General features: G+C 43.6%; 1 protein-coding gene across 1 annotated transcript; it reads right to left on the reverse strand.

Moving 5' to 3' along the window:
- Nucleotides 1–419: 419 nt before the first annotated feature.
- CYP2U1 (cytochrome P450 family 2 subfamily U member 1) lies at nt 420–26,634 on the reverse strand. Its single transcript, XM_087437213.1, has 6 exons — nt 26,241–26,634; nt 23,200–23,280; nt 14,861–15,496; nt 11,382–11,543; nt 10,043–10,210; nt 420–2,711 (listed from the first exon to the last, which is right to left on the reverse strand). Exons 1-6 carry the CDS (start codon nt 26,632–26,634, stop codon nt 2,533–2,535), a joined length of 1,620 nt encoding a protein of 539 aa, XP_087293339.1. The 3' UTR covers nt 420–2,532.
- Between the last annotated feature and the right edge of the window lie 96 nt (nt 26,635–26,730).

Below are 26,730 nucleotides of genomic sequence, written 5' to 3' on the forward strand. Positions count from 1 at the left end.
TGTGACCTGCAGGAGGAAGAGTGGGCCGGGAAAAGGAGGCAGGGGCTCATCTGTAGGTAAAGTCCATAGGTTCAGGTATTTAAAAAACTCTTCTTCCTGAGCTGAGAAGTGTAACGGAGACAAGCTCTCAACACTTTGCCACAGTGAGCTTGTGTGATTCCTCCTGCCTACAGGCAATTCTGGACTTTGACGGGGAAGTAAGAGCCCTGGGCTGTGAGGCCGTCCTGCGAGTGACTGTGCTCTGCGAGCGTGTTTGAAAGGAATCACTCTTCTGTCTAAAGACTGTGGTTATACTGCACCATGGCCATCCCTCTCTTTGTGGAGGTCTGTTCCCTCTTCCATTTCCTAACCTGACATCTGGTAAAACAGAATTCTGTTCAGCAATTAAAATAAAACAAAAAACCAGACATAACACTATCTCAGTTAAAATAAAAAGTTTAATAAAAGCATCAAAAATTATGCTAATGAGGAAGACTAAAAATTAGATATTAGGTAGACTTCTAAAACAAAGTACTATTATTTTTACATTTCAAATAAATCATGAAGTACAAAATCGTAAAATAGCAACATGTGCGACAAATGCGTTAACAGCTCTTTCAGTGATTTACCATATGAAGATGTTTTTAAGGTGCTACAGTTTAAGGCTTGTTTAAGAGTTTAATAAACATCTGATTTCAACATAATCTCACAGAACAGTTTTCTTCTCAAGTAGGCTACAAACTGGTAGTAATGCTGAAAATGCACGTATAAATGAAGGAGTCATAAACTCGCTAATGCAAAGTTATTAGTGCAATTCAAAAGCATATGAAATTCCAGATCAGGAACAAACTGTCCTGCTCCAGGAGCAGTGCGATCCACACATCATCTCATCCGAAATCTAGACAGCAACCTCTCTACTGACTCACGGTGCTTAGGCATTTCGTTTATTAGTTTTTCTAATTAACAGAAATCCTCAAGGCACCTGAAGATTAGCTTGTATGTCCTTTATCTATACTGAAAATGCAGAGGGTAGACTGCCGTGGGATCAAGTGGTGGCAGTACAGAGAAATGGACCAGAAAGAACTCTCCAGGCACAAAGATGGGTGGGTGTGAACGAACAATGGTACCTTTCAACTGTGTGGCTTCACTCCTCTAAGCCTCAGCCTCCTCAGCTACCACACGGCATCCTCGGGACAGAGCTTCTGTAAGAACTAGGTCAGCATACAAGTACAGTGCTAAGTCTGGTGCCAGCAGGAGGCGAGGCTCAGAAGTCAAGTTGCTCGTGTGACAATCATGATTACACATCTAAGGAGCACGTTGGGGCAATAAAGGAAGGGCTGGTCATTTTTGGACCATGTTCTCCTTGGGTGAAACATCAGTTTTCAGGGCAGGACAATTCTTCATGGTATAGGACTGCTCAGACATTTAGCAACCTGGCCTCATGGCAGCAGAAGGCCAGTAGCACCCCCATCATTGTGATAACCAAAAACACACCCAGACATTTCCAAACACCCCCTGAGAGAAGTCATTACCTTTTTGAGAACTGCTCTTTTAGAGGGACCTTCTTTATTAAGAAGGAATTCAATTCTCTTAATTAGAATAAGAATGCCTTCTTGTCTTTGAGAGCATTCAAGGATGAGATACCTTGGGCCTGGTGGCAGGCAGAATGGGAAAGGAATGTTCAGTACAGTCTGAATCCTTTCCTGATGAATCCCAGTATCAAAATTCCCAAGCTCACTATTCAGGGCTCAAGTCGAAAGCCAGAGCTTCATCTTTGCAAGTAAACTCGGCAGAAAGGAATTGTGCCCTGAAGCCACTTCTTTAGCAGGCTCACTGTTCGTGTATTTGAAATGGAAGGTGGACATGTAAATTCAGACAATAATCTTTCCTCAACACACTGAACAAGGGTTCACTTAATCCCATGTCTACAAAAAAGCAAAAACTAAAATCATAAACAAACAGATAACAATAACAAAACAAGCCCCCAAACCGACATAGGATCTGTGCCAAGAAAAGCTCTAACTCCGTATAACCTAAACCACATCCTTCTCTGACCACGCATTCAAGTCTGAACACCACTTGCATGCTGTCACGAGTATGAACAGATAGGTCTTCCTTCTACTCCTGAATTTGTTCTCCAGAACTTGACGGTGTTTCGGGGAAGTCAGAAAGGATGTGTGGCATTGGACTTCATTAGTGCTGAGACACAGAGGGCAAGGTGTGTTACCCTTGTTTCACACATGGAATGACTGAGGCACTGAAATGAGAAGAAATGCCCACTGGGGCAGGCCACTGGGAACAAACTCCAGATCCCCTGCTCCTCAGTCCAGTACTTTGGTCCCACTGGTCCCACCCCCTAAGTCACAGACATGCTGTGGTGGCTGAGGCATCCTCTGAGGAATCCTCCAAGATGAAAGCTCCCGTACACTCCACCCTCTTTCCCATCTCTCTCTAATCTGAGCCTAACCCGGATCCGCTGTCAACTGCAGAAGGAAGAAGCTGTTTAGAAGGACATGCATTCACCTTCTGTTTACCATCTCTTGGAGATGTTCTTTATCTCTTAGAAATGATTATATCAAATGGATGTGGGGCTAACGTGAGACCGTATCTTCCAGTCAGGATGGGCTTCTGAGAATCCTTAGGTAAAGCGAACTTGAAACTCTGGATTAGGCTCACAAACATGAGGAATAATTCCATCTTGGCCAGTTGCTCTCCCATACACACCCGCTTCCCTAAAAATGCGATCAGAAAAAAAGGATTATAATACCATTCCTTTTCCTATGTCAAAAAGGACAAATTTATATGAAATATCTAAACTGTTTCAAATACAGTTTTAAAGTAAAATTGCTACATATACCACATGACCTCCTACAGTATATTCTGATCAGAATTTTTACATACCAAGTTCAAAACTTAAGTCCTACTCATAAAAATCTATCCTCCTCCTAGACAGGAACTGGAGACAGACTCATTGTCTCTCCATACCTACTGCTCTCTTTCCCTGCTCTTACCTGGAAGGTGAGGGAGAAAATAAGTCAGATGAGAATCTTTGGAGCATTCCTTTCTGTTTTTCTTTTAAAGTCATTATTTATTTTTATTTTTTATTTTTTTGGTGAGGAAGATTGTCCCTGAGCTAACATCTGTGTCAGTCTTCCTCTATTTTGTATGTGGGATGCCGCCTCAGCATGGCTTGACGAGCAGTGTGTAGGTCCATGCCTGAGATCTGAACCCGTGAACCCCAGGCCACCAAAGCGGAGTGTGAGAACTTAACCACTGCGCCACCGGGCCAGCCCATGGAGCGTTCCTTTTCTATAGAAAGAATCCTACGTGTCCTAATATCGGAATCTAAAAGAGGGACTGGTGAGATTAGAGAACCCACCCTCTCACCCAACAGCCCAGCAGAAGGTCAGAAGCTGCTCTTAACTCCAACAGTTACCTGGGCAGCTCAGAAAGGGAGATTTCTACTCATATTTAAGGATTTAAAATCAGTTGCTTTCATTTTTTTTTATTGAGGTCATATTGGCTTATAACATTGCATAAATTCCAGGTGTACATTATTATATTTCAGTTTCTGTGTAGACTGCATCGTGTTTACCACCAATAGTCTGGCTTTTATCCATCACTGTACATATATGCCACTTTATCCCCCCCTGCCCTCTGGTAACCACTAGTCTGTTCTCCTTATCCATGTATTTATCTTTCACATATGAGTGAAATCATACGATATTTGTCTTTCTCTGACTTATTTTGCTTAGCATAATACCCTCAAGGTCTATCCATATTGTCGCAAATGGCAAAATTATGTTTTTTTGTTTTTTTTTTTTTTACAGCTGAGTAGTATTCCATTGTATATATATACATCTTCTTTATCTATTCATCCATTGATAGGCACTTTGGTTGCTTCTACAACTTGGCTATTGTGCATAATGCTGCGATGAACAAAGGGGTGCATAAATCTCTTTGAATTGTTGATCTCCTGTTCTTTGGATAAATACCCAATAGTGGGATAGCTGGGTTGTATGGTAGTTCTATTTTTAATTTTTTGAGAAATCTCCATACTGTTCCATACTTCCATACTGTTCCGACTACTTCCATAGTCGCTGCACCAGTTTGCATTCCCACCAGCACTGTATTAGGGTTTGATTTTCTCTACATCCTCGCCAACATTTGTTATTTCCTGTGTTGTTAATTGTAGTCATTCTGACAGGTGTGAGGTGATATCTCATTATAGTTTCAATTTGCATTTCCCTAATAATTAGTGATGTTGAACATCTTTTCATGTGCTTGTTGGCCATATATATGTCTTCTTTGGAAAAATGTCTGTTTTTCCCATTTTTTGAAGGGGTTGTTCATTTTTTTGTTGTTGAGTTGTTTGAGTTCTTTATATATTTTGGAAATTAACCCTTGTTGGATATATGATTTGCAAATATTTTCTCCCAGTTAGTGGGTTGTCTTGTGTTTCATTGGTTTCCTTCACCTTGCAGAAGTTTTCTAGTCTGATAGAGTCCCACTTATTTTTTTCTTTTGTTTCCCTTGCCTGAGCAGACATGGTATTCAAAAAGATGCTGCTAAGATCGATGTCAAAGAGTGTACTGTCTATATTTTCTTCTGAGAGTTTTATAGTTTCACATCTTACATTCAAGTCTTTAATCCATTTTGAGTCAATTTTTGTGTATGGTGTAAGATAATGGTCTACTTTCATTCTTTTGCATGTGGCTGTCCAGTTTTCCCAGCACCATTTATTGAAGAGACTTTCCTTTTTCCATTGTATGGTCTTGGCTCTTTGTCAAAGATTAGCTGTCCATAGATGTGTGGTTTTATTTCTGGGCTTTCAATTCTGTTCCATTGATCTGTGTTTCTGTTTTTGTACCACTACCATGCTGTTTTAATTATTAGCTTTGTAGTATATTTTGAGGTCAGGGAGTGTGATACCTCCAGCTTTGTTCTTTTTCCTCACGATTGCTTTGACTATTCGGGGTCTTTTGTCATTCTATATAAATTTTAGGATTCTTTGTTCTATCTCCATGAAGAATGTGACTGGGATTCTGATTGGGATTGCATTGAATCTGTAGATTGCTTTAGGTAATATGGACATTTTAACTATGTTTATTCTTCCAGTCCATCAGCATGGAATATCTTTACATTTCTGTATGTCTTCTTTGATTTCTTTCAATAATGTTTGTTTTCTGTGTATAGGTCTTTCACCTCCTTGGTTAAGTTTATTCCTAGGTATTTTATTCTTTTGGTTGCAATTGTAAATGGTATTTTATTCTTGACTTCTCTTTCTGCTACTTTGTTATTAGTGTATAGAAATGCAACAGATTTTTGTATGTTGACTTTGTACCTTGCAACTTTGCTATAGTTGTTGATTATTTCTAATAGTTTTATTGTGGATTCTTTAGGTTCTTTGTATATAGAATCATGTCATATGCAACCAGTGAGAGTTTTACTTCTTCCTTTCCAATTTGGATCCCTTTTATTTCTTTTTCTTGCCTAATTGCTCTGGCTAGAACTTCCAGTACTATGTTGAATAAGAGTGGCAAGTGTGGGCACCCTTGTCTTGTTCCTGTTCTCAGAGGAATGGCTTTCAGTTTTTCACCATTAAATACGATGTTGGCTGTGGGTTTGTCATATGTGGGCTTTATTATGTTGAGGTACTTTCCTTCCATACCTATTTCATTGAGAGTTTTTATAATAAATGGATGTTAGATCTTGTCAAATGCTTTCTCTGCATCTATTGAAATGATCATGTGATTTTTATTCTTCATTTTTTTAATGTGGTATATCACATTGATTGATATGAGGATGTTGAACCATACCTGCATCCCTGAAATAAATCCCACTTTACCATGGTGTATGATCCTTTTAACATATTGTTGTATTCAATTTGCTAATATTTTGTTGAGGATTTTGGCATCTATGTTCATCAGCAATATTGACCTGTAGTTTTCCCTTTTTGTGTGGTCCTTGTCTCGTTTTGGTAGCAGGGTAATGTCAGCCTCATAAAGTGAGTTAGGAAGCATCCCATCCTCTTCAACTTTTGGAATAATTTGAGAAGGATAAGAATTAAATTTTCTTTGAGTGTTTGGTAGAATTCACCAGAGAAGCTGTGTGATCCTGGACTTTTGTTTTTTGGGAGGTTTTTGATTACTGTTTCAATCTCTTTACTTGTGATTGGTCTATTCAGATTCTCTATTTCTTTTTTTTTTTTTTCTCTATTTCTTCTTGATTCAGTTTTGGGAGGTTACATGATTCTAAGAATTTACCCATTTCTTCTAGGTTATCAACTTTGTTGGTGTATAGCTTTTCCTAGTATTTTCTTATAATCCTTTGTATTTCCATGGTGTCCATTGTAATTTCTCCTCTTTAATTTCTGATTTTATTTATTTGAGCCTTCTTTTTTTTTCTTAGTGAGTCTGGGTAATGATTTGTCAAATTTATTTATCTTTTCAAAGAACCAGCTCTTAGTTTCATTGATCCTTTCTATTGTTTTCTTAGTCTCTATTTCATTTATTTCTGTTCTGATTTTTATTTTTTTTTTCCTTCTACTGACTTTGGGCTTTGTTCTTCTTTTTATAGTGCTTTTAGGTATAGTGTTAGATTGAGATTTTTCTTGTTTCTTAGGTTGGGCCTATATTGCTATAAACTTCCCTCTTAGTACCATTTTTGCTGCATCCCATAGGTTTTGGTATGTTGTGTTTTCATTTTCATCTGTCTCCAGGTACTTTTTGATTTCTTCATTGATCCAATAGTTGTTCAATAGCATGTTGTTTAGTCTCCACATATTTGTCACTTTCCCAGCTTTTTTCTTGTAGTTGATTTGTAATTTCATAGCATTGTGGTCAGAAAAGATGCTTGATAGGATTTCAATCTTCTTAAATTTATTGAGGCTTGCTTTATTTACCAACATATGGTCTATCTTTGAGAATGTTCCATGAGCACTTGAGGAGAATGTGTATTCTGCTATTTTGGATGGAATGTTCTAAATATATCTATTAAGTCCATCTGGTCTAGTGTTTCATTTAAGGTCATTGTTTCCTTGTTGACTTTCTGTCTGGATGATCTGTGCATTGATGTCAGTGGGGTGTTAAGGTCCCCTACTGTTATTGTGTTGTTGTCAATTTCTCCCTTTAGGTCTGTTAATAGTTGCTTTACATATTTTGGTGCTCCTGTATTAGGTGCATATATATTAATAAATGTTATGTTCTCTTGGTGGAATGTTCCTTTTATCATTATATAAATCCCATCCTTGTCTCTCTTTATCTTTTTTATCTTGAAGTCTCCATTGGCTGATATAAGTATGGCTACACCCACTTTCTTTTGCTTGCTATTTGCTTGGTGAATCATATTCTATCCCTTCACTCTAAGCCTATATTTGTCTTTAGAGCTGAGATGTGTTTCCTGGAGGCAGCACATTGTTGGGTCTTGGTTTTTAATCCATCCAGCCACTCTGTGTCTTTTGATTGGTGAATTCAATCCATTTACATTTAGAGTGATTATTGCTATAGCAATATGCTATAGCATTAAATGAGGGTTTAATACTGCTATTTTATCTCTTATTTTCTCATTGTTCTATATTTACATTGTTTCTTTTTTTATTGTATTTCTGTCTGCCATTTCAGTTTGGTGGTTTTTTTTCTATTTATGATTTGTGACTCTGCTCTGTTTTATTTTGTGATTACCAGGAGGTTTGTATAAAAGATCTCATAGATGACATAGTCCTTTTTCTGATAGCCTCTTATCTCCATTAGCCTATGCAGGTTCCATTCCTTTCCTCTTCCCCTTGTATATTTTTGTTGTCACAAATTATTCTTATTGCTGTTGTGAGTTTGTGACCAAATTGAAGTGTTTATAGTTATTTTTGATGCTTTCTTTCTTTTTATCCTTTATAATTGTTTGCTAACCTATTCTTATATAAAGCTGCAATATTCTTATTTTGTCTGTCTATTTATCTCCTTGCTCAAATCTTTGTAAACCTTTGCCTTTTTGTTTCAGATAGGAGAGCTCCTTCAATATTTCTTGTAGGGCAGGTCTAGTGGCGATGAACTCCCTCAGCTTTTGTTTATTTGGGAAAGCTTTTATTTCTCTGTCATATGTGAATGATAATTTCACTGGATAACAGTATTCTTGGCTGATAGTTTTTGTCTTTCAGTATTTTGAATATATCATTCCATTCTCTCCTAGCCTGTGAAGTTTATGCTGAGAAATCTGCTGAAAGCCTGATGTGGGTTCCTTTGTAGGTTATTTTCTTCTGCTTTGCTGCCCTTAATATTTTTTTTTTGTCACTGACTTCTGACAGTTTTAATATTGCATGCTGTGGAGAAGATCTTTTTGGATTGATGTAATTAAGAGTTCTATTATCTTCATGTACTTGCATGTCCAGTTCGTTCCCCAGGTTTGGGAAGTTCTCAGCTATTATTTCTTTGAATAAGCTCTCTGCTCCTTTCTCCTGCTCTTCTCCCTCTGGGATACCTATAATCTTTATATTACTTTTCCTAAGTGAGTCAGATATTTCTCAAAGAATTTCCTCATTTTTTAAAAAATCTTAGTTCTCTCTCCTCCTTTACCTGAATCATTTCTAGATTTCTATCTTCGAGCTCACTAATTCTCTCCTCCATAATGTCTGCTCTAATTTTAATGCTTTCTACATTATTTTTTATCTCATTAATTGTGTTCTTCATGTTTAGAATTTCTGGGGTTTTTTTTGTTTAGTTCAATCTCTTTGGTGAAGTATTCCTTCAGTTCATTAATTTTATTCCTGAGCTCAGTGAACTGTCTTTCGAATTTTCTTGTAACTCACTGAGTTTCTTTATGACAGCCCTTTTGAATTCTCAGACTGCTTTCTTCTGTGTCAAGTTTGGTTTCTGGAGAGTTGTCATTTTCCTTCTGTTCTGCCATGTTACTGTAGTTCTTCATGCTGTTTGATGAATTGATCCTCTGATGGCACATTTGTGGTAGTAATCACTTTTTCTTATTTGGGTATGGTTTTGATTACTTTGGTTCTGGTCGCCTGGGTCTCATGTTCCTCCACTGGCTCCCTGCAGGCTCAGATGCTGTTGTCCCATGCATCACCTGCACTGCTGTTTGCCAGTTATCTGGGGATGCTGGATGCACCGCTGCCAGGGGTGCTGGGTTCATGGGTGTCGCTCTTGCCGCTGGGGGACCAGGGACTTGTATGCAACTCCCACTGCTGGTGGAGTTGGTGTCAGGGGTGCCGCCACTGGGGGTCGGGTGTTCCTACCCCCTCTGCTCACAGTGGTGTGGGTTGGGCTGCCACTGCCATCACTGCCACTGCTCCTCCGACTGTTGCAGGGCAGGGCTGCCCTGGGATTGCTCACGCACACAGGGCTGGGCTACCCTCGCCTCCACTAACAGTCACATGGGCCACTGCATGAGGATCGGCGCCCTGGATCACTGCTGCTGGGAGTGGGGTTGGGGGCTGCTCCCCTAGTTCCATTGCTTCCCAGAGGTCCAGTCCAACCCACCTTCAGAGGTATAGCTGCCTTGATCTCTTAGGCGTCCTTTTGCTGTGTAGGGAATCCTCTGTTGGTCAATGATGTCTGTTTGGTTGTAATTTAGAGGGGAGAGACAAAGGGAACAACTCACTCCGCCAAGATGCTGACATCACTCTCCTCCTGAACCTTTAAGATGTTGCAATTCTTTTACACAAACAGATGCATCAGACTTAGGGAATTTTCATCTGGAATACAGGCTTCTCTGACTTGGCTGACTGCATTAATGTGTGTAATTGGTGGCACTCAGCCAGTGTACCTAGATGTAAAGGCAGCTGGTCCAGCCTCAGGAGAGAGCCAGTATTCAGGGGTGAGTTGCTGAAGCTGCACATGAAATGCAGGCCCCACACGGGAGGCGAAGTCCCACTCCTAACCCTTCATTTTGTTTTTAAAACCTGAAATGAACATAGTGGAGATGCATTATCTAAATTTTCTCTTATATTAGCTTACCAAGAAAGAAACATTTTAAAACAATATCATGAAATAATAAAAGATACTTTTAGTTCTACTTCTTTTTTTTATGTCATTAAAAAAATAAAAGTTTAACTGACCTATCCCAAAAGGAATAAAGGATTCTTTTTTAATAAGTTGTCCTTGATCATCCAAAAATCGATTAGGATAGAACTCATTCGGTTTCTCCCAAATGGCTGGGTCTCTGTGTACTGACCACAAGTTGGGTAGGACCACTGTGCCTTTAGGAATGGTATACCCTTGGAGCACTGAAACAAAAACACAGTGTCATGCAACATGCTTTTACCAACAGTCCCCCTAAATATCACTATCGAAAAAATATCTAGTCACATACCTAGCACCTTAATTTCCTGAGACTAAACTTTGAGGTACCTGAGGGCAGGGACAAGACCTGATCAACTGGCACCCTCTCCACACCATCCCAGGACCCAGGCTGAGACAGGGCACAGGAGGGGCTTTGACGGATGCTGAGTTAATGAATTAAATCAAACCATAAAAACAATACAGAGAAAACACTAAAACAGAAATCACAGGGCATTGCAGGTTAACGTTCCCAAAGAATTACAAATTTCTAACTTGTACAAAACTTTATAGTTTAGAGAGTCTTTTATGTCCACATAATAACATGAGGAGGAAGGCAGACTAAGTAAAGGGATGCACAGGGAAGCCAGTACTGACTCTTACAGCTGACTAGTTAATATGCACTTTAAACAATGCCCAGAAGATATTGCACACACAGTGTTTCTAATTTGCACCAAGACACTGTGAAGTGATCCAATGTCATTTATAAGTGATTGCCTCCTAGAGCTGTCCTACAACTAGATTAAAGCCCATTCATTACATGCTGGGCTGTCGGCATAGGAGGTAAATTCCTTGTTTTGAGGGATGTTGACAGAGTCTGGGGGGCTGTATGTCAAGGACATGACCAGATGGACACATGTCACTGTAGGTGAGAGTTTGAAACAGGTGCCCTTACAGTCAGGTGGGCTCTTCTACTTCTGTAATACTTACGCTTCAGCTGCAGAACTGTAAACACTGAAGTAGGATAATTCCCAGTGAAAATCCTTAATTCCATATTTATACTAGCTCTTCTGATCTCCACGCAGAGGACTGAGAAGAGATTTTTGTCTGCCTGTACAGCCACCTTAAATGGCGGCATACGTGGTTGACCAGTGTAAGTGTGTGTGCTCTGAAGGCTGGAGAGCTATTTACAAAACACGCAGTGCTGGAATGCCAGTGCTGGAGAAGGGATGACTGGGGGCCGAAACGTTCCCTGGATGTTTGATTATCCACGACACAAGGCTAAACCCTCAAGAGGATCATGCTGGGCAGTGGTCACCACACCCTCCCCTCAGCTCCTCTGGATTAAGGGCTGTGCTTCCCTCTGGGGCGTTCTAAGGAGGAAGACCCTGGACTTGCCTGTTGTCTCCGAGGTCATATGAGGAATGGAGAGCGGCACCACCGCAGTCAGCCTCTGCACCTCCATGATGGTGGCTTCTGTGTAGGGCATCTGGGCCTTGTCAGTGAGGGACGGTGCTCGGTGAGGACCAATGACCCTTTCAATTTCCTCGTGAACCTTTTCTATACACAAAAATGAAAGACTCAGCCAGAGATCAGCCAGGAGAGTTGAGATTGCCCTCCTATGCCCATGTCCCATCACCACATACACACCACTGGTACGACGGCAGGAGGCCTGACTCAGTCTCAGTGGAGGGAAGCACTGGTCAGATGTGCTGGTAGAGGCAGCCAGCAAGAGACCCACACCACCCTGTGAGGCTGAGGGAGGAGAGCAGCCCAGATGGAGGGCAAGGAGCTGAGGGAGGAGGGCAGCCCCGATGGAGGGCAAGGAGCCGAGGGAGGAGGGCAGCCCCGATGGAGGGCAGGGAGCCGAGGGAGGAGGGCAGCCCCGATGGAGGGCAGGGAGCCGAGGGAGGAGGGCAGCCCCGATGGAGGGCAGGGAGCCGAGGGAGGAGGGCAGCCCCGATGGAGGGCAGGGAGCCGAGGGAGGAGGGCAGCCCAGAAGGAGGGCAGGGAGCCGAGGGAGGAGGGCAGCCCAGATGGAGGGCAGGGAGCCGAGGGAGGAGGGCAGCCCAGATGGAGGGCAGGGAGCCGAGGGAGGAGGGCAGCCCAGAAGGAGGGCAGGGAGCCGAGGGAGGAGGGCAGCCCCGATGGAGGGCAGGGAGCCGAGGGAGGGGAGCAGCCCCCATGGAGGGCAGGGAGCCGAGGGAGGGGAGCAGCCCCGATGGAGGGCAGGGAGCCGAGGGAGGGGAGCAGCCCCGATGGAGGGCAGGGAGCCTGAGGGAGGGGAGCAGCCCCGATGGAGGGCAAGGAGCTGAGGGAGGAGAGCAGCCCCGATGGAGGGCAAGGAGCCTGAGGGAGGAGAGCAGCCCCGATGGAGGGCAAGGAGCCGAGGGAGGAGAGCAGCCCCGATGGAGGGCAGGGAGCCGAGGGAGGAGAGCAGCCCCGATGGAGGGCAGGGAGCCGAGGGAGGAGAGCAGCCCAGAAGGAGGGCAAGGAGCCGAGGGAGGAGAGCAGCCCCGATGGAGGGCAGGGAGCCTGAGGGAGGAGAGCAGCCCCGATGGAGGGCAGGGAGCCTGAGGGAGGAGAGCAGCCCCGATGGAGGGCAGGGAGCCTGAGGGAGGAGAGCAGCCCCGATGGAGGGCAGGGAGCCTGAGGGAGGAGAGCAGCCCCGATGGAGGGCAAGGAGCTGAGGCAGGGGAGCAGCCCCGATGGAGGGCAAGGAGCCTGAGGGAGGGGAGCAGCCCCGATGGAGGGCAGGGAGCCGAGGGAGGGGAGCAGCCCCGATGGAGGGCAGGGAGCCGAGGGAGGGGAGCAGCCCCGATGGAGGGCGGGGAGGCGAGGGAGGCGAGCACCCCGGATGGAGGGCAGGGAGCCGAGGGAGGGGAGCAGCCCCGATGGAGGGCAGGGAGCCGAGGGAGGGGAGCAGCCCCGATGGAGGGCAGGGAGCCGAGGGAGGGGAGCAGCCCAGATGGAGGGCAGGGAGCCGAGGGAGGGGAGCAGCCCAGATGGAGGGCAGGGAGCCGAGGGAGGAGAGCAGCCCAGATGGAGGGCAAGGAGCCTGAGGGAGGAGAGCAGCTCAGATAGAGGGCAAGGAGAAGGCGCTCTGGACTTGGGGGCATGGTGGATCATTCTCTCACGTGAATACTGGACTGACCCGCTAAGCTTTTATAAGCAACAACATGTGGTAGCCCAACATGGACCCCAAAGGTCCCCGCCTCTCAGTGTTCACATCTTTGCACAGTCCCCTCCCACTCTGTACCACGTTGGTCCATGTGACCAACAGAATCAGGGAGAAGTGATGGCATGTCAGTCCTGAGCTTAGGTTATAAGACACTGTGGCTCCCATCCTGCCGCTCCCTCTCTCAGGTCACTCACTTTGGGGGAAGGCAGCTGCCAAGTCAAGCAGCCCTTTGGAAAGGTCCAAGTGGTGAGGCCTGTAGCCGACAGTCATGTAGATGAGCCATCTTGGAAGTGGATCCTTCCAGTCAAGTCTATAGATGACTGCAGCCCCAGCCAACATCTTGACTACAACCTCATGAGAAATCTTAAGCCAGACCATCCAGCCTAAGCTGCTCCTAGATTCTTGATCCTCAGGAACAATGTGAGATAATAAATGGTTGTTGTCTTAAGTTGCTAAATTTTGGGATAATTTGTTACTCAGCACTAGTTAACTACTACTACGGGGAAGCACAATCCCATGTATAGCATACAGAAAATGGCCCCTCAAAGATGTCCACACCCTAATCCCTCAGAACCTGTGAATATGCTACCTTACATGACAAAAGGGACTTTGCAAATGTGATTACATTAAGGACTTTGAGATGGGGGAGATTATCCTGGATTTTCTGAGTGTGCCCAATCTAATTACACGGGTTTTAAATTTGGAGAGCTTTTCCCAGTTGAGTTTAGAATCAAGGAGATGTGACTATGGGAAGATGGTCAGAGAGATGCAACATTGCTGGCTTTGAAGATGGAGGAAGGGGGCCATCAGCCAAGGAAGCTGGAAATGGCAAGGAAATGGATTCTCCTCTAGAGCCTCCAGAAAGGAATGCAGCCCTAGCAACATCTTGATTTTGGCCCAGGGAGACATATGTCAGACTTCTAATTTATAGAACTGTAAGATAACAAATTTGTGTTGTTTTAAGTTACTAAGTTTGTGGTTGTTACAGGAAGAATAGAAAACGAATGCACTATCCTCCTCTGTATTCTTCCACTATGTACTGCCACTGACACTCACTGCCTGTTGGTATTGATGTGGTGGAAATAGCTGTGTGATCTTTTGAAAGTCACATAACTCCTCTGGGCCTCTGTTCTCTGTTTTCAAAACAAGATGAATGGGTTCAGATGGTCATTACGATTCCCTTCAGCTCTAAAATGTTATTCTTGTCTAAAGTTCTTTCTTCATCATCGATTTTACACAGAATCAGACCTGCAGAGATTTAATCTTTTTTTTTTTAATTTTTTTCCCCCAAAAGCCCCAGCAGATAGTTGTACGTCATAGTTGCACATCCTTCTAGTTGCTGTATGTGGGACACGGCCACAGCATGGCCGGAGAAGCGGTGCATCGGTGCGTGCCCGGGATCCGAACCCTGGCCGCCCGTAGCAGAGCACGTGCACTTAACCACTAAGCCACAGGGCTGGCCTGACCTGCAGAGATTTAAAACAGGGGCGAGGAAGTTAGGACGTTAGTCCTGTCTAGAAATTTGGAGTTTCACTGTAAATACCTTAACAATTCCCTATGAGATGCAAGTATTTCCATTTTGTTTTCCAGCCTGAAGACATTGCTTAGTGTTAGGAACCACAGGATCACTAAAGTTGCTGATCCTGATTTAAATAACCTGGTTTTGCGATGAACAAAGGAAACATCTATTAATTACCTTGCACATCAGGGTTCAGTGACATATACAGAAGGCACCAAAGCAAAGAGTTAGTTGTGGTATCAGTCCCAGCAAAGAAGAGATCTCCGATGATATAAAGTAAGTAATCTTCGTTAAAACTACCCTCGCTGTTATTTTTCCTCTCCTCCTCCATGTGGAGAAGGTACACATCTATGAAGTCCCGAGGGTTCTCTACATCCAGAGACTCCCGATGGTCTTTGATGATTTTTTTAAGGAAAGTGGTTATATCCTTTTCAATTTGTCTTAATTCCTTAAACGGTCCAAAGGGAAGGTAATAAAGCCAGGAGCATATGTTGACCAGGAGGAGCTGGGTGTTCAGACAGATTTCTAATGCTCGTGACATAAGATCCAGCATTTTCTTAAACTCACTATTGTTGTAATCAAAGCGCCGGCCGAAGCACAAGGAGCAGATGATGTTGGAGACGGCCTTGCTGACAATGGGGAAGGGGCTGAAGGGGCCTTCTCCATGCTTCTGCATCTCCTCTTTCACATAGCTGAACTCCTCAATAATCTTGGGCTCCAAGCTAAGCTTTCCCAAGCCAAAGTGACGAAGAGTTGAATGAGAGAACTTCCTCTGCTGTCTCCAGACTGGACCATAATGTGCAAATACGATCCCTGCGAAAGGACACCGAGAAGAGGAGGTGAGAGAGAGCAACACTGACAGCACTGAGCAGGACCTACCGTGAAGGGTGTGTGTTTCTCAAGTAACGTGTGCAAAGTTCATACGCAGATAAAGATCACCAGCCAAGAAGAATGATTACCAAATTTAGTTATCAAGATAATATATGTTTCTAATAACAAAAATCATATCCAATTTGACTAGGAAAATTGGCCATAAAGCTTATTATTTTAGATACTAACTCCTGGTGAAATGAAAAGCAATGAGTTTCAATTTCTAGAGTTAGTGTAAATTTCAAAGTCATTTTCCTAAGAGTGAATCCAGGCTTAGAAAATATTTCAGGCTGGATACATCCATATTCTAAACCTCCTGAACAGAAGGATAAGCATAGTAACAGACTGCACATCAGGGCAGGGACAATATCTGATTGTGCTCGCCATTAAAATCCCAGCTTCTGGATGGTGCTGGGTACCACGGAGAAGCTTGTTAAATATTAGCTGAATAAGCCAATAGCCCAAGTGGATTAGAACACCAGCCATCTAAGTGTGGAACCGAATAACTGGCAGGAAATCTGAGATGTCTGTTGTTGGCAACAGCCTTATTTTATAAAATCTGAACTCAAGGTCATCCACAACTACATCTTTTTTGAATCTCACTTATATCTTATACATCTTACACCTTCAAACCCACCAGAATTGCTCCCAGATGTTGCATCAAATTGTCCTTAAATATTCCTTGTCTCCTATCACCCATTTCATCCTCTTATTTTCCCTGGTGTGCTTTATTGTCTCAGCCAGTTCTCCTCCTTCTTTCCCACTTTTAGTCAACTTCACTTCTGCCACCTTCAAGTACATGCGTCATCCATTTAACAAAGATTTCTGAATGCCTACAACGTGCCAGGCACTGGGATGCTGTGAACAGAGCTGAGGGTGAAATAAAGACCTTTCTTTGTGGTTACGTCTTCTCACAATTCTTAACACCTCTATAAAACAACTCTCAAGATAACTATCCACAGGGTCACATGTATCAGGTGATTTATCGGTTCCACTGTCCTCCCTGGAATCTTCCACACATCTGCTCACATCTGCAGTGGTTGCTCTCTAGGCCTTCTGTTCAGGTGTTTTGTGACTTCTGTTTGTCATCAGTTAGGAATTTTCTTAGACTCTGCTGTGTTGAACCCATGCCTTGGATTCTACATGTTCCTCTTTCTTATGTTACTCCCTTATTTTGCTGAAGCACATCCCCTAGTAGTTCCCCGAGAACAGATGCATGGGAGGCAAATTTCTAAATTTAGAAAACATATTTATCATACCTTTCCCACTCCTCAGAATTCTGAAGACACTGCTAAGAGTGGATTGATGAACCGTAAAATGTGCACATCTTCACTGTGACCAGACATTGCCAAATTACTCTTCAAAGTGGAGAGTCTACCACAAGTGTACCCACCACAAGTAAATGAACAATCTCCTTTGTTCCAAAAAGAAGCTGCCATCGTTTGGATCTTGTCAACGTTTTATTTTTCCCATCAGAGGCCTGAAATGTATCTCATCTGATTTTAATTGCTTTTCCCTGATTGTTACCAAGCACTGGGCTCGTTCTGCTTGCTGCAAGACTTGCCAAAAAGTCAGGAGGCAAGTCGGTGGAATAGAAAGGGTTTATTCATTTCTGCCAGCAAAGACGGAAGATGGTGCACTAACATCCTCAGAGCCCATCTTCCAGGACAAAGACTACAGGCCAGTTATGGGGGGAGGATATGTAGGCATGCACGAAACTATTTTGGGAACATGGTTTCTTCAGACATCTGGTCTCCAGGCGGGCTTCCAAGGTCTGGTCTCAGTTCCTGATAATCTTCTGTTTTTCCTCCCTGATGACTGATGTTCCTGTTTTCCCAGAGACTGGACATGCCTCAGAGACTGGTTTAAGGCCCTACACCCTGATTTAGCTTAAAGATAATAAGAACAAAGGTTAATGTCTATGCGTAATATAAATATCATCATTTAACTTGTTCTGCTTACGTGAGTGGGGCCAACATGATGGTTACCAGTGGGCTGGAGCAGCTTTTCAGACAGTTATTGGCCAGGTTTCCTGGTCTGTGATTTGCACTTATTTGCAATGCAATTTTCTTTTTTTCATATATTCTAGATGCATAGCAGGTATCTTCTCCCGTCATGTGAATTGTTTTTTCACTTTTTAATGCCATTATTTAATAAAAGAAGTTTTAAATATAAAGATAGTTGCATTTGTCGATCTTTTTCTTCATGATTTGTACAGCATGTCTTATTTTAGAAAGCTTTCCTACCATGAGTTCATAAACACATTCCCTATTTTCTTGTAAAATTTTTAAATTTTGGTTTTCCAGATTTAAGTCTCTATAATCTACCTGGAATTTATATTTGTGTTAGGTATTCCTACCTACTGTGAGGTAGGAATCCAATTTTCCCCACTTAGGTAACCTCCTGTTCAAGCACCACTTATGAACAGCCCCTCCTTTTCCCTACTCTTTTACAGCGCTGCCTCTGGAGTATGTCTTCTATACACAGCCAGGTCAGTTTTTGGGTTTTCTAGACTGCTATGTTGGTCTGTTTATCACTGTGTGTAAAGCACTTTGTCTTAATTACTGTTACTTTATAAAAAGATAAAAATTGACTTTATAATAGGTCTTAATATCTAGTAGGGAAGTCCCACCACCACCACCTTGTTCTTTTTCAAAACCGTTTTTGATTATTCTTGGCTCTTTACTCTTTTATAAAACTTTTAATCAGCTTGTCAAGTTCCATTAAAAAAAAAGTGCCTTTGGGATTTGGATTGGAACTGCATTTAATTTATAGGTTTGAAAATTGCCTTCTTTGTGATAATTGGACTTGCTTGCAATCTAAGAATAAATCCTACTTTGGTTATGATGTTTTTATGCTTTTAAAAAACATTGATGGATGTGGTTTCCTAATATTTAAGTGTTTTTAAAAAAATTCATATTCATAAATGAAAATGGCCTATAAATTTCCTTTCTCATAATGTACCTGTCTGGATACACTGGCCTCCTAAAATGAGCCAGAGTATATTCTTTCTCTCTGGAAGAATTTGTCTAAAATCATCACATCATGTTCCTCTCTTTTCCTTTGAGTTTATTCTTTTTTTCTTTTTTGGATATATAAACTTGGTCAACTACATTAATTTTCAGACTTTTATCCTAATAAATAAGTTAAGGCTCTACAGTTGCCTCTAGGTACCACTTAACTGCATTCCACAAGTATTGTTTGCATGTATTTTCATTACAGTTTAAGTTTAAATTTTTTCTACTATCATTCTCTTTTGCCACCTAGGTTAATTTGTCTTACACTGATTTTTGACATTGATGAGGCTTGCTTTTTAGCCTAGTATGTGATCAATTTTAATAAAATTTCCAAATAAAGTTGAGAAGAATTTTTATCCAAGCAATTGTTGGGTATAGGGTTCTCTATATGTCCAACAGAGAAAGCTTGATAACTGTTGGAATCATATCTTCCGTATCCTTACCAAAGTTTTACCTGCCTGATCTCTCAATGATTCAAATTCTTATGTTAAAATTTTTTGCTATAATGGTGCATTTGTCAATTTCTTTGTGCAATTCTGTAAGTTTTTGCTACATGTAGATAACTGTCACAGCTATATAGATATTTATGTCTGTATCTATGTATCTATGTTGTTAGGTACGTATATATGCTAGATAACACTGTTAGGTACATTCAAATTTAGAATTATTCTATATTCCTGGTTTAAAAAAAAGACTCCTTCTCTCATCACATAATGCCCTCCTTATTCTTAACAATGAAGTCTGATGTAAAGTATATTTTGTCAGAAACATATCAACTTTTCTTTTTTAAGTATTTTCTCGGTATAACTTTTTCCTTTCTTTTACTTTGAACTTTAATGTACCCTATGTTTGGTGTATGTCTCTTTTTTGGGGAGAGGGTATGTCTCTTTTAACACAACATATATTTGGATTTTTTAAAAAAGTCCCTTCTGGCAATCTGTCTTTTAACTAGTAAGTTTAGTCCACTTACATTTAATGTATTTATTAATCTATTTCTAAAATATTTTGAACTTTCTACCTGTCCTGCTGTGTCTATTGTTTTTTTCCTTTCCTTTCTTGCTTTCTTTTGCACTGAGAGAAACAGGGGGAATGCTCATCCTTAAATTTTAACACGTTTATTTCAAGTCTAGTTTAGTGGTCAGCAAACTGCAGCCCACAGCCAAATCTAGCCTGCCGCCTCTTTTTATACAGCCGGAGAGCTAAGACTAGTTTTCACATAGTTGAAAAAAAATCAAAAGAATCTTTCATGGTATGTGAAAATCATATGAAATTCAAATGTCAGGGTCTATAAATAAAGTTTGACTAGAACACAGACAGTTAATGAGCCACTGTAACTTATTTACATGTAGTCTATGGCAGCTTTTGCACTAAAAGGGCAGAGTAGTTGCAACTGAGATTGGAGGTGGGGGTAGAATATTTTCTCTGCTAGGGTCCAGGCCAAGACAAATTTCCTTGTTTTGCTTTGTGGCCAGGTTTGTTGAGTGTTCCTTGTCTAATTCATACTTTCACTCAGAGTGAAGCTCTTCAAGAGTCCCTTCTTTATCTAGAGGCAACTTTTCATCTTTTGTGGTACAAGACCATCTCTCTCTGCCCCTGCCCAGCTCACTCTGCATCCCTGGCTGGCCAAGAGGTCACTAAAACCCAAGGGTCTCCAGAGCATCTACTTTCTTTTTTCTGCAGGGTGGGGATGGTGAGAAGGAACTGGTCTAACTACACTTTATATGCATTTCCAACGACTGCTGTTTTCAGCCCACTGGCTCACCCATCTTCTATGATCTCTGGTATCTCCAATTCCTGAGCCTTTCTGGGTTCTGCAGGGTAAACTGTCTCACATCCCATGGGTATCCCCCTCTGTAGACACTTAGAGGAGGTCATCCTCCACTCTATGAAGTCATTTGCCAATCCTATGCCTTTTGTCTTCATATGTTGTGGTGCAAGATGATAGATACCTTCATCATGGGTGGAGTCTGTGCTTCTGTTAGAAGTCCCTCTGGTTTGGTATGTGATTGTCAAAGACAAAGAAGGAACAGAAATATCTTAACCATTCCTAAAACCAGAACTCCCCCTTTATTTAATAATGCCCTGTAAACTGTTTCCTAGGCAACCGCAGCTTCCTTCCTCTTCCTGTCTTTAAGCATGGCCAAGTCTTTTCTGCATTAGAGGCTGAGTGGGGTTGGGCCTCCTTCTCTTTTCTTGGAAAGATACTGCCTCTCACTCTGACTTCAAGATTTGAGGCTGATTTTAACTACTGTCCCATTGTTTAAGATATCACATATGACATCTCTGCTCTGTCCTATTTCTCAAAGAATTATTTTTCCTTTATTAGGTCCTCAGTCTGTATCATCTACTCACCATCTTTTATTGTATTTTAGAAATATTTCATATAGCAAAATGTCCTTCTTCTATTAGTTTTTCCAGTATTTATTTAGAGTCTCCTATGTGCCAGATACTAAGGGCACAGAGATTTACAAGTCCCTGTTCTCAAGATGCTTACAGTCTTGTGAGGAACTGGGTAAACCAACAACCCTAATATACTGTTGTATGTTTGGTTGTACTGAAGTTACATGGTTGGACTGAACTGTATTGGATGCTGTAAGTTGGGTTGTACTGAGGTTGCATTGTTGGGATGTATTGTATTGAACATTGTATGCTGGAGGTGTACTGAAGTTGCAGTGTAGACAGAGGAAGGAGCACCATGTCAGCTGGGGAAGGCAGTACTTCTCAGAAGAGAGGACATCTGAGCTGATACATAATTTGTAAGTAAGGATGTGTATGAAGGCACCTCTTAGAAAAACAGCTTAAGCAAAGTCAAAGAGGGTGTTTCAAGAAGGGCTAAACTATATTCAGGAAGAAATCAGGTGTAGATAAGGCAAGGAAGTGGAGGGAACCTTCCTGGAAGAGGCTAATATTTAAGCATTGAGGTTTTTGATGATGCGCTGATAGGAATAAGGTGCAAGACAGAAGAGGTGACCAAAGAGACAGTGTCTGAGAAAGCCAGGGATGAGAGACATGGACAGAATTAACAGCCTCGGGGTTCCCAACTTTACAAAACACCCATGTTGTGGAGTCAGAGTGGCGTTGGGGCTTGTGAGTGTCTGGAATAGGTTCAGTCACATCCTGCAGTTGTTGACCTCTTCTCCATTTTTAGCCCTGAAAAGCAATGGTTGTACACCAAGTGTACACGGATGTACACAAAGACTTCATCTCAAGGAGGATAACAACACTGAAAAATAAAAACGGCTCCAGAGCAAAAACCAGGACTCTTTTGGCTGGGAATAACACAAATATACCCTCAAGCATGTTTAGCAAAAAGGCTAATTAGGCTGTGGAACGAAAAACCGTGAAGGGCCAGGTGTCACCTCAGGGAAGACTAAATGCTGCAGAACTCTTTCCTGCTACCCGACTGACTTCATTCTTTCCCACTGCAGACCAGCTTCTCCACAAATCGGGAGCTATCTTGAGACGTGTATACTCCCATTTTCACCCCCAGAGAGAAAAGCCCTCTGTTCTCCAGGTCCGACCTGAAAGATACTGCGGAAGGATTCAAATGCTTCAGTTAGATATCTCACAATGATAACAATTTGGGACACCTTATGTTTATTTTGTGGCTTGAGGTTTCCATACTACGCCACAAGTATAAATTCTTACCCCAAAACCACGTGAGGATAGACCTGTAGTTATGAATTCTTGACTTCAGTGCCCAGCCCACACTAACTGTTACAAAGAGGTGAGATATTCTGATCCCTCCCCCTTTGGTCAAGGGTCTATCCCTCAACTACTCACTGTGGCCAGGGAGGGGAGTTCCCGTGAAGATACAGCATCTCCCGTTCCAGCCATAGTTAATGGGTGCCAATGGGTGGTAGGGACCAAGAGTCCCTCAGAAGAGGGTGCTCTTGTCAGGAACAGGAACTGGACAGTTGAGACAAAATCCACCTCAAACCAATAAGGGGGAGGCTAAACTGACTATAAGACATTCTCACAAAGGAATATTGCACAGCTCTTAAGAACTTTGCAGGAGAATGTTTAATAATATGGAAATATATTCACAGCAATTTAAGGGAAAAAACAATTTTAAAGAGTGTGAATAATATGATTCCATTTTAAGGGTCACAGAATGTTCCTCTTAGTGGGAATTCAGGCCCTCACGATATGAATATCTATTTTACTGCATTTACTACAAGATTCAGTTATCTTGTTTTCCTCATTCATTTTCAAATTCCCCAGATGGACTTTCATTTTCTATCTCCTAATTTCATTTTGCATCTTGTTCCCCTCCAAGGTAGTCAGTGTGGATCACTGCTGTACTTTCAAGCTTCCTCAAGTTCCCGTTGCCTGCCATTTTTATGGCTTTGCAGTTTGCTTTGACTCTTGCTCCCAGTCTATATCAATCTCTCAAAATTAGAAATGATCTAATTTCTATCAACAGGGAAATGGATAAATCAACAAAAGCTAGAAGTAGATAGATACTTTAAATATACAACATATGTAAGTTTTTAAAAAACATACCAAATAAAGCTATATATTGTTTATGAATCTGAAGCAAATCTGAATGTTGGATAAATGAGTTTATATTGCTCTCTGAACTTTATATTTGGAATATTTTATAATACAAATCTGATGGGCACAAACCTTTTAGAAGAAATAGACCACACTTAGAGTAAAGCTCTCTCTTGGAAGCTTTTACCGACTTTGTAACTCTATCTTCTATTCCTGCTCAGGAAGAGAACAACATGGGTTTATGAGTATGATGGGCACAGCTAATGTAGAACATCTTCAAAGCCTGTCTAGCTTACTGCAATTGTTATGTGCTTAAAAAGACCATTAACTTGTCTAAGCATGATATTTGAAAAACTCAAATATAATAACCTCCCCCATTCCAGAACTTTTTGGCAATGTGTTAAGTGTTTCCAGCCGCTCTACGCACATTACTGTTTATGAAACATTCCCTTCTCTGCTAGTTTTTAGTGGCAAAATTCTTTAAAAATATCTTGTAATAAATACTTAATAATGTATTTGTATGCACACATTCCTTCATTTCTTGATTATCTACTCTGTGTCCATTAGTCGGGATACAGGGGTTAACACGATGAACAAAATATTTGCCCTCACGGAGCTCACATTCCAGGGGTAGGTGGAGTTGGTAATAGGCTAAATACTTTCAAAGTGTTTAATGAGTGAAATAGGAATGAGATAAAATAAGTCGTAGTATTGGGCAGTGTCTAAAATAGGACTGGACGGTGACAACCAGCCTGAGGGGTGACAAGGAGTCAGTCAAGTAAAAGGTTATTCCAGGCCCACGGATGACAAACCCAGCAGCCTGAGGAAGTCACAAGCTCGGCAGGAATCAGCTTAGTGTGTCTAGAGCAGGTTGAGATGCACAAGAAAAGGGAGAGTGGAAAGAGATAAAGTCAGAAAGGCAGGCAGGGCCAGAGTCTTCAGGGCATAGCAGGTCAAGTATGGAGATGGAGGCAATTGGTTTCAGCTGGGGAGTGACAGAGTTTGATTCATGATTTTTTAAAGAGATCCCTTTGGCTGTTGTGTAGATTAAGAGTGGGGCAGGAGCAGGCAGGTAATTAAGAGGCTTCTTAGTATCAGTTGAGAAATGGTGGTGGCTTGGATGAAGACTCAAACAATGGAGATGGAGAGAAGCGGGTGGATGGCTCAGCGGAGGCCCCTAACAATAGAGATGGAGAGAAGGCTCGCAGGGCAGTAACAACCGAGATGGAGAGAAGCGGCGGGATGTAGAGCTCCTATCTGCAGCAGGAACTGACAAGACTTGTTGACTGACTGGTAGGGGATGGGATCAAATAGTGGTATCTTAGACAAAGGACAGCTCACCTCTACCTGAGGGTAGAGAGGTTTGTCAGGGAACACATTCTCCAAGAGGGGACATTTAAGCAGGTATGAAAACACAGAAAATAACAAGTGGTGGTGAGGATGTGGAGAAGTTGGAACCCTTGTCATTGCTGGCGGGAATGTAAACGCTGCAGCTACTGTGGAAAACAGTATGGCAGTCACTCAAAAAATCCACCACTTGTTATTTTCCACTTCTGGGTATATACCCAAAAGAATTGAAAGCAGAGACTTGAGCAGACATTTGTATACATACCATGTTCATAACAGCATTTTTCACAATAGCCAAAAGGTGGAAGCACCCAAGTGTCCATCAGAGGACAAATGGATGAACACAGTGTAGTACACAGACATGGAATATTGTTCAGTCCTGAAAAGGAAGGCAATTCTTACATACGCTACAACCTGGCTGAACCTTAAAACATGCTAAGTAAAATGTGTCAGTCACAAAATGACAAATACTGTAGAATCCACTTACATGAAGTACCTAGAACAGTCAAATTCACAGAGACAAAGTAGGATGGTGGCTGCCAATGGCTGGAGAGGAGGAATGGGGTTTTCAATGTTTGTTTAATGGGTACAGAGTTTCAGTTTTGCAAGATGAAAAGAATTCTGGAGATAGTGGTGATAGTTTCACAACAATCTGAATGAGTTAATGCCACTGAACTGTACACTTAAAAATGGTTAAGATGGTAAATTCTCACAATTTTAAAAAAGAGGGAAAAGACAAGAAAAGCAGGCAGGAGTTCTCCAGGCAGCCATGAGATGGGAGAATTCCAGGTGGAGGCAGCAGCACTGAGAGGGTGATCTGTGAACTGTGACACTGGTTTTTCAGCGGGATATTTAGAATATTATGATCATTATTACTATTCACTTAAAATCCTGATGCAAAACTCTGGCTTAATCAGATTCTAAAGAGCCTGGATCTCTATGCTGCGTTCCAGGGACAGAAGTAGTGAATTTACTTAATAAATACTCATCGGGCTTCTACCACATGCCAGGCAGGACGAGGAATTCCTCCGTCCACCTACATGTCAGCCTCATGGTGAGGACCCGCATCCAGGCCCACGGTGACAAAGTCAGGTAGCCTCCGTTTGGATAAGCGCAGTGAAGGAACGTCCTTGTGCCGTGACAGTTCACAAGGGCCCTCCCTCACTCGGAGATGGTCCCGAGGGAAAGACGTGTAAATTCACACCTGCCTGCCTGCGCAGGAGTGACTCCGACGGACACGTCCGGGACCTGTGCCAGCCGATAAGCCGAGGGCAAGGCTGATACACCAAGGGCAAAACGCAGGTCAATGAGCGGAGTACCGGAGAGAGCAAAGGCGACACCCCCCCGCTCCCCGGCCCGCGGCAGTGACCCGGTCCCAGCCCGAAAGGCCGCCCCCTCGGGCTCCCCGCGCCGGAGGCACAGAGCTGGGCCGGGGCGCTCGGTGTGCCGACGGGCTCCCGGCCTGTTTCTGGGCCTCTCCATCTCACGGGAACGCGTCTTCCTGCAGTCGTGCGCTCGGAACGCAGAGGGGAAAAAGGACAACCCTCCCTCCTCCTAACTCGGCCCCCGGCCTCCCCGGGACACAGCCCGAGAGGGAGGCTGCCTTCTGGGCGGGCGAGGGCCCCCGACAGACGGGACCCCGCTACCCCTGTGCCCCCCTCGACTCCCGGGGGTCCCCCCTTCCGACCGCGTCCGCGTCACTGCCCATGCACCGCAGCTCGCGGGGTCCTGCGGCCCGGAGGGGAGCCGCCCCCGGCCCTGGGGCGCAGGCTGCGGGCGGGTGCGGGGGGCAGAGTGCGGGCCCCACGGCCCCAGGCCCGGCTCACCCTTCTCCTTGGTGACGAGGGACACGAGCGGCACGCGCGGGCGGTCGCTGAAGACGGCGGCCTGCTGCACGAGCGCCTGGCGCACGCTGCGGAAGTCGCTGAGGACCACGACCAGGTGCGGCCCGAGCGAGAAGCTGAACACGGGGCCGTACTCGCGCGCCAGGCCGGCCAGCAGGCGCGGCGGGCTCAGCGCGGCGGCGCCCCCGGCCGCGCGGCGGTGCAGCCAGCTCCCCCGGCGCAGGCTGGGCGGCAGCAGCGCGAAGCCGAAGTTGCCCAGCACCGGCCAGGGCGCGGGCCCCGGCGGCAGCCCCCGCGCGCGCCGCCGCCGCCGCCGCCGCCAGCCCCAGGCGAGCAGCGCGGCCAGGCCGAGCAGCAGCAGCGCCGCGGGGCCCATGGCCGGCCCGCTCCCTGCGCGGACCCGGCGCGGCCGCGCCGCCGGAGGAGGGCCCGCGCGCCGACCAATCGGCGCCGCCGCAGCCTCCGCGCCGGC

Source organism: Ceratotherium simum, chromosome 12 (genome assembly GCF_057802395.1).
Source record: "Ceratotherium simum simum isolate JZ-2026a chromosome 12, ASM5780239v1, whole genome shotgun sequence".
Taxonomy (NCBI): Eukaryota; Metazoa; Chordata; class Mammalia; order Perissodactyla; family Rhinocerotidae; genus Ceratotherium; species Ceratotherium simum.